The 8,519-nt window shown below is 39.8% G+C and overlaps 1 protein-coding gene across 1 annotated transcript in view; it reads left to right on the top strand.

The window, feature by feature from the left end:
* The first annotated feature begins 639 nt into the window (after positions 1-639).
* The window catches only part of DBT (dihydrolipoamide branched chain transacylase E2), a 44,709-nt gene continuing 36,829 nt past the window's right edge, over positions 640-8,519 (top strand). The window contains exon 1 of the mRNA XM_007449610.1: positions 640-697. Coding sequence (XP_007449672.1) covers positions 647-697 — 51 coding nt within the window. The 5' untranslated portion in view covers positions 640-646. The remainder of the gene's footprint in view (positions 698-8,519) is intronic.

The following is an 8,519-nucleotide window of genomic DNA, read 5'->3' as shown; positions in this document are numbered from 1 at the left end:
TTAGACATTATGGTAACCTTGTTGATCTTCCATGAAAAAAAAAAATCGAAAAGCCAGTTTCGGTAACCAAGAACACAATGCGAGTAAGAAATGCCTGTCATTGGGAAGTATTCCAGTATAGATTTGACTCAACTAGCGGTACAGATCCTTGCTACAAAGTATAGAAATGTCCCATTTTCTGTAATCAAGCAGTTACAATACAAGCTGAAGGAAGGTTTTTGTTTTTGTTTTTGCTTTCTCCTACTTACCCCTCAGATCTTACTTCAACGTAAATTTCTCCAGGTGAGTGCCCTTCCTTTGTTTCCTTAACATACTCTATCTCCCCCATTACTTGCACTGAAAATATGATCGTTGGCGCACATGTACTTACACAGCTGTGCCTTACCTAACTTTGTCCCTGAAACTAAATTTGGGCAGACCTCCTCCCCACTTGTCTCTTCTCCCACTCTGCAGGGCTTCCCCACCCCACCCCCACGGTTATCTCAGCCCCGCCCCGCTTCCTGATTGGCTGTTGGGTGGGAGGCTCGTTCCTTCGCTCTCCATTGGCCGCTCAGGCCTCAAGGGAAGGCTCGTTTCCCGGCTCCCAATAGGTCCCCCGCGCAGGCAACTCCTCCAACCTCAGAGCAATTGTCATTTCCGGAGTAAGATGGCTGCAGCGCGTGTGCTGAGTACTTGCAGCCGGACTGCCGGGCGTCTGGTAAGCAGGTTGGGCAGATCTAAGGTCGGGAAGGAGTGATTTGTTCGGAGTCACCCGGGAGAGTTGTGTTACTTTGTCTTCCTACTGCTTCGCGTACAGGGCTCGCGTGATGGAGAGGTGGAGGGATGTATGCAAAACGAAGGGCAGCGAAGGTGGCGCTCAACCTGTCTGGAGACCCACTCTCTCTCCTTACCTGGGCGCACTTCTGTCGTGACTCGGTCGCCCTCCCGCTTCATCTGCACCCGAAGCCCAGCTATCCTTTCGTTCAGTAGCCTTTCATTGAGCACCATCCGGGTGCCGGGCATTGTGGTAGGCACTGGGGAAACAGAGATATACTATATTCACTAAACATTTATTGAGCACCCCTTAGTTTCAGATACTGATAATACGACCCCTGCCCTCGAGGAATTTACAGTCTAGAGAAAGGGACTGGGCAAGGAAAGCGTAACACCATAGGTCCTTGCCTCCAAGCAGCTGAGAGGCTCGAGCTTTGTTCTTTGGGTTTAAACTTATCTCCTACATTTGCACCAGTATCTTTACAACCTTTTAAATCACCAGAGCTAAGACCCACCACCATTTTTCCTTCATTTCTCCCCTTTCGCACAGTCTTCTAGCACCAAACGATTAACATTCCAATAATCATAGTGTTTCATCCTATTTGCGTAGCGTTTTTCTTCCTGGGTCCCCTCTTCAGAATTTTCCTACAGTGCTGGGCTCCTGATCTTACAAAACCTTCCAAGAGCCTGCTATGTACCAGGTACTGTGCTAGGAATTGTGGGTACAAATATGAATAAGGCAGACACTGATTTCTGCCCCCTCAGAGTTTAATTACAGCCTTGTGGTGTAGCATGAGGGAGAAAGGCAGAGATAGACATTAAAACAAGCAATTACAGCACAGCATGAGAAGATGGAACAAGTGCCTAGAGCTACAGAGACACATAGGAGGGATCTTGGGGGGTCAGAGAGCTCCCAGAGGATACTGTATAATTTGAGATTTGTGAAAGCTAAGTAGGAGGTAACCAAGAGAAGAAAGCTCTTCTCAGCAGCACCTTACTGGGTATTGGCCTCCCTTCTTTTGAAAGCTCTCCATGCTTGGCTTCTGTGACACCAGCTTCCTGGTATTCTTTTTCCTACATCTTTGAACACTTTATCCCAACCTCTTCCTCTTTCCTTGCCTAACTTTTAAATATTGGTGTTTTTAAGGGTTCTGACTTTGCCCCTCTGTGTGCTTCTTGCGCTTCCAGGGTTACCTCATCCACTTCCTCAAATTTAGTTGCCATTTATATGCTGATGATTCCTGAAGTTCCCCAGTCTTCCAGCCAGCTTTACTGCAGACCCATATATCTCACTGTCCTGGAAATCTTCAAATTGCATGTATTTTAGGTGTTTTTCAGCTGTAAGTAATAAACCCAACCAATAAGTAGGAAATCAAGTATCTGTGTATACAAAGCATCTGAAAGTTAGATGGCAGCTGAGATTGATTAAGTGGCTTATCATTATCAGGGTTGTTATTTTAGCAATTCCTTTGGCCTTTCCCTCAGGGTCACAAGAGGGCTGCTACAACTGTATTCAGGGCAGTAAGGAGGAAGTGGTGGTACCATCCAGACTCACTGGCTAGAACTGTGTTATATGGCCACTGCTAGCACAAGGGAGCTTGGAAGGACTAGCCTTTAGACACCTCACAGTGACTGTTATAATGTCCCCGAGGAACATCAGACTCTAGGCTCTGGAACTAAACCCTCAAACCTGTTTCTCTTGATTCTAGCCTGTAAATCTCAAAAATCTAGTCATTTTTCTCCAAGCTGTCTCCAGCTGCAGATATCCTGGACCTTCCTAAGTTGGACTTTCTGCCTCTAATCTTGTGCCTCTCTAACCCATTCTCCATAGTGTAGCCACAGTGATCTTATAAAGTAGGACACAAATTTGAGAATGTCATTTCCTTGCTTAAAACTGCTCTCAGCAAACTGTTCAGAATTCAAATGACTATGAAGCAATATATGATCTGGATCTTTCCAAACTCTCCAGCTTCATTCCTTGCTAAAACCTAACTACCCAGTCCCCACTCTGACACTTCACCCTTAGCTCACACTAAACTACACTAGAAGTATATTGAACAATTTCAGTTAATTGAACACAGGCTGTTTTCTCTCTCTTGACTCCAGACCTTTGCACTTCTATTTCCTCTGCTTTACAGACTCTTGCCTTACTCCTGTATAGACTACTCTGCAACACATCTCACCCCCGGGTGACTCCTACTCATCCTTAGGTCTTACTTCACTTTCTCCAGATAGGTTCCCTCCTTTGTGTTTTCTTAACACTATCTCCCCCATTATAACACTGCTGTAATCACCTGTTTACTTGCTTTTATCTTTCACAGTATGGACTATACCTTCCATAAGGGAAGGAATAACATCAATTTTGTTCTCTAATCCTAAATGCCTGGCACATAGTAGGTACTCAATAAACATTTGTTGAACGACTCAGTAAAAAAAAGTCTATTTTTCATATGTTATAAAAAATCATAAGCAACAAGAGGTCTTATCACCTATAGTAAATTATTAAGAAAGCCTTATTATGTTGTGTTTATACTCCCCTATGGCATCATGCGTTTGACTCTTGATTAACTTACCCTATTATCTTGAATTTTTCTATTTTGTCTGTCTTCCTGCAGTAAAGTGTAAGCAATTTGAATTCAGAGACTGTATTCTATATCTTATTTAGCTTTGAATTCTCGAGCACAGAACAATCCTGTCTTTAGGTATGCTCAACAACTGCCTGCTGAATTATTACTAATTTATTTTCTTTTTATGTGAATCTGCTAAACCATCTTTTCATTACTTTGTATTTTTTTTTGTGTTGTTTGTAGAAGACAATGTCTTTCATACTTGAAAAATTATTTTTTTCTCCTTCTCCCTTCCATTTTTAAAAAATAAATTTATCTATTTATTTTTGGCTGCGTGGGGTCTTCATTGCTGTGCATGGGCTTTCTCTAGTTGTGACGAGCGGGGGCTACTCTTTAGTTGCGGTGCGCAGGCTTCTCTTGTTGTGGAGCACGGGCTCTAGGCACGTGGGCTTAGTAGTTGTGGCTCACAGGCTCTAGAGCACAGACTCAGTAGTTGTGGCACACGGGCTTAGTTACTCTGCAGCATGTGGGATCTTCCTGGACCAGGGCTCGAACCTGTGTAGATTCTTAATCACTGTGCCACCAGCGAAGCCCCTTCCTTCCATTTTTATCCTTCTGTTTTCCTTTTTATACCTTTAGTCGGCAGCTTCACTAATGTGTTTTAGCTTTCTCTTAATAGCCACTCAATCGCTATTTATCACATAATGCCTATTGCACTTATGTTGCTTTCTTCCTTTTTCTACTTTAAATCTTCTCAGCCAGGAGCCTGTCATTTCATGCCTCAAATACAATAATTGTTCCTTAACTTTGTCCTTTCTCTCCAAGCTTTACCTGTTATAATCTAACAAACACACACACACACGCCCCTAGATTAATTTCTTTTTTTGTGCTTTCATTTTATTTATTTTTTTATAAAGCAGGTTATTAGTCATCCATTTTATACACATCAGTGTATACATGTCAATCCCAATCTCCCAATTCATCACACCTCCATCCCCACCGCCCCGCCGCTTTCCCCATACGGTTGTTCTCTACATCTGTGTCTCAATTTCTGCCCTGCAAACCAGTTCATCTGTACCATTTTTCTAGGTTCCACATATATACGTTAATATACAATATTTGTTTTTCTCTTTCTGACTTACTTCACTCTGTATGACAGTCTCTAGATCCATCCACGTCTCAACAAATAACCCAATTTCATTCCTTTTTATGGCTGAGTAATATTCCATTGTATATATGTACCACAACTTCTTTATCCATTCGTCTGTCTATAGGCATTTAGTTTGCTTCCATGACCTGGCTATTGTAAATAGTGCTGCAATGAACATTGTACATGTGTCTTGTTGAATTATGGTTTTCTCTGGGTATATACCCAGTAGTGGGATTGCTGGATCATATGGTAATTCTATTTTTTACTTTTTTAAGGAACCTCCATACTGTTCTCCATAGTGGCTGTATCAATTTACATCCCCACCAATGGTGCAAGAGGGTTCCACTTTCTCCACACCCTCTCCAGCATTTGTTGTTTGTAGATTTTCTGATGATGCCCATTCTAACTGGTGTGAGGTGATACCTCATTGTAGTTTTGATTTGCATTTCTCTAATAATGAGTGACATTGAACAGCTTTTCATGTGCTTCTTGACCTTCTGTAAGTCTTCTTTGGAGAAATGTCTATTTAGGTCTTCTGCCCATTTTTGGATTGGGTTGTTTGTTTCTTTAATATTGAGCTGCATGAACTATTTATAGATTTTGGAGATTAATCCTTTGTCCGTTGATTCATTTGCAAATATTTTCTCCCATTCTGAGGGTTGTCTTTTGGTCTTGTTTATGGTTTCCTTTGCTGTGCAAAAGCTTTTAAGTTTCATTAGGTCCCATTTGTTTATTTTTGTTTTGATTTCCATTACTCTAGGAGGTGGATCAAAAAAGATCTTGCTGTGATTTATGTCAAAGAGTGCTCTTCCTATGTGTTCCTCTAAGAGTTTTATAGTGTCCGGTCTTACATTTAGGTCTCAAATCCATTTTGAGTTTATTTTTGTGTATGGTATTAGGGAGTGTTCTAATTTCATTCTGTTGCATGTAGCTGTCCAGTTTCCCCAGCACCACTTATTGAAGACACTGTCTTTTCTTTACTGTATATACTTGCTACCTTTTTCAAAGATAAGGTGACCGTATGTGTGTGGGTTTATCTCTGGGCTTTCTATCTTGTTCCATTGATCTACGTTTCTGTTTTTGTGCCAGTAGTATATTGTCTTAATGACTGTAGCTTTGTGGTGTAGCCTGAAGTCAGGGAGCCTGATTCCTCCAGCTCCATTTTTATCCCTCAAGGCTGCTTTGGCTATTCGGGGTCTTTTGTGTCTCCATACAAATTTTAAGATTTTTTGTTCTAGTTCTGTAAAAAATGCCATTGGTAATTTGATAGGGATTGCATTTCCCTGTAGATTGCTTTGGGTAGTATAGTCATTTTCACAATATTGATCCTTCCAATCCAAGAACATGGTATATCTGTCCGTCTGTTGGTATCATCTTTAATTTCTTTCATCAGTGTCTTATAGTTTTCTGCATACAGGTCTTTTGTCTCCCTAGGCAGGTTTATTCCTAGGCATTTTATTCTTTTTGTTGCAGTGGTAAGTGGGAGTGTTTCCTTAATTTCTCTTTCAAATTTTTCATCATTAGTGTATAGGAATGCAAGAGATTTCTTTGCATTAATTTTGTATCCTGCTACTCTACCAAATTCATTGATTAGCTCTAGTAGTTTTCTGGTGGCATCTTTAGGATTCTTTATATATAGTATCATGTCACCTGCAAACAGTGACAGTTTTACTTCTTTTCCAATTTGTATTCCTTTTATTTCTTTTTCTTCTCTGATTGCCGTGGCTAGGACTTCCAAAACTATGTTGAATAACAGTGGTGAGAGTGGACATCCTTGTCTTGTTCCTTTTCTTAGAGGAAATACTTTCAGTTTTTCACCATTGAGAATGATGTTTGCTATGGGTTTGTTGTATATGGGCTTTATTATGTTAAGGTAGGTTCCCTTTATACCCACTTCCTGGAGAGTTTTTATCATAAATCGGTGTTGAATTTTGTCGAAAGCTTTTTCTGCATCTATTGAGATGATCATATGGTTTTAATCTTCGATTTGTTAATATGGTGTATCCCATTGATTGATTTGAGTATATTGAAGAATCCTTGCATCCCTGGGATAAATCCCACTTGATCATGGTGTATGATCCTTTTAATGTGTCATTGGATTCTGTTTGGTAGTATTTTGTTGAGGATTTTTGCCTATATATTCATCAGTGATATTGGTCTGTAATTTTGTTTTTTTGTAGTATCTTTGTCTGGTTTTGGTATCAGGGTAATAGTGATCTCATAGAATGAGTTTGGGAGTGTTCCTTCCTCTGCTGTATTTTGGAAGAGTTTGAGAAGGATCAGTGTTAGCTCTTCTCTAAATGTTTGATAGAATTCACCTGTGAAGCCATCTGGTCCTGGACTTTTCGTTTGTTGGACGATTAATCCTTTTTCTTCAATAACCCATAATGTATGAGTTCATACTCCTTAATCTGACATTTACAGTCATCAACAGTTTGGTCCTTGAGCTCCTTCCACTGCTCCCTTTGATAAATTTGATCAAGGCAAATCATACAACTCAACATTAAAAAATGGGCAGAATTGAATAGACATTTTTCCAAAGAAGAAATGCAGATGGCCAACAGGCACATGAAGGATGCTTAACACCACTAATCATCAGGCAAATGCAAACTAAAACCACAATGAGATATCACCTCACACCTGTCAAAATGGCTATCATCAAAAAGAACACCAATAACAAACGTTGGCAAGGTTGTGGAGAAAAGGGAGCCCTTGTACACTGTTGGTGGAAATGTAAATTGGTGCAGCCACTGTGGAAAACAGTATGGAGGTTTCTCCAAAAAATTAAAAATAGAACTACCATATGACCCAGCAATGCCACTCCTGGGTACATATCCAAAAAAAAACAAAACACTAGTTTGAAAAGATATATGCACCGTAATGTTCATAGCAGCATTATTTACAATTACCAAGATATGGATGCAACCTAAGTGCCCATCAACAGATGAATGGATCAAGAAGATGTGATATACATATGTATATATATATATATATAGATATAGATATATATATGTATCTATCTATATGTATGTAATGGAATACTATTCAGTCATAAAAAAGAATGAAATTTTGCCATTTGCAGCAACATGGATGGACTTGAAAAGCATTACGCTAAGTGGAGTAAGTCAGAGAAAGAAAAGAACTGTATGTAATCACTTATGTGTGAAATCTAAAAAATACAATAAACTAGTGAATAGAACAAAAAAGCAGCAGACTCACAGATATAGAGAACAAGCTAGTGGTTTCCAGTAGGAGGGAGGGCAATATAGGGGTGATGGTGTGGGAGATACAAACTTATGGGTGTAAGATAGGCTCAAGGATGTATTGTACAACATGGGGAATATAGCCTGAATTTTGTAAGAACTGTAAATGTACTGTAACCTTTAAAAATTGTATAAATTTTTTTAAAAAAAAGTATGATGTAGTTTATCAGGTATTAATAACATTGAAATGTTAACTTTCAAAATAAAATATTGTACCTTTCACACACTTAGGTTTTGATATATCAAATGAAATACACTCAGTCCTACTTACTTCTGTAACATTGTATTTTATTATATTAGGATTTTATATAAAATGTCAATAGTTAAATCTAAAGAGTCATCTATAAATTATGATAAGAAAACCTTTGAGGACAATACTATGTGTGTTTTCCAGTGTCTTTAGATGCTAAAGGAGTCAGTTTTTAAGAATAAAGTGATTATTTATTTATATATTTATTTATTTATTTATTTATTTTTGGCTGCATTGGGTCTTCGTTGCTGCATGCAGGCTTTCGCGGCGAGCGGGGTCTACTCTTCATTGCGGTGCTTCTCTTGTTGCGGAGCACAGGCTGTAGGCACGCGGGCTTCAGTAGTTGTGGCACATGGGCTCCGTAGTTGTGGCTTGTGGGCTCTAGAGCATGGGCTTCAGTAGTTGTGGCACACAGGCTTAGTTGCTCCCCCGCATGTGGGATCTTCCCAGACCTGTGTCCCCTGAATTGGCAGGTGGATTCTTAACCAGTGGGCCACAAGGGAAGCCTGCTAGCAGTCACTTTTTTTTTTTTTTTT

This window comes from Lipotes vexillifer, unplaced genomic scaffold (genome assembly GCF_000442215.2).
Source record: "Lipotes vexillifer unplaced genomic scaffold, Lipotes_vexillifer_v1.1 scaffold445, whole genome shotgun sequence".
In the NCBI taxonomy this organism is placed as follows: domain Eukaryota; kingdom Metazoa; phylum Chordata; class Mammalia; order Artiodactyla; family Lipotidae; genus Lipotes; species Lipotes vexillifer.
The sequence above is the reverse complement of the archived record's forward strand: the minus strand, read 5'-3'. Positions and strand labels throughout refer to the sequence as shown.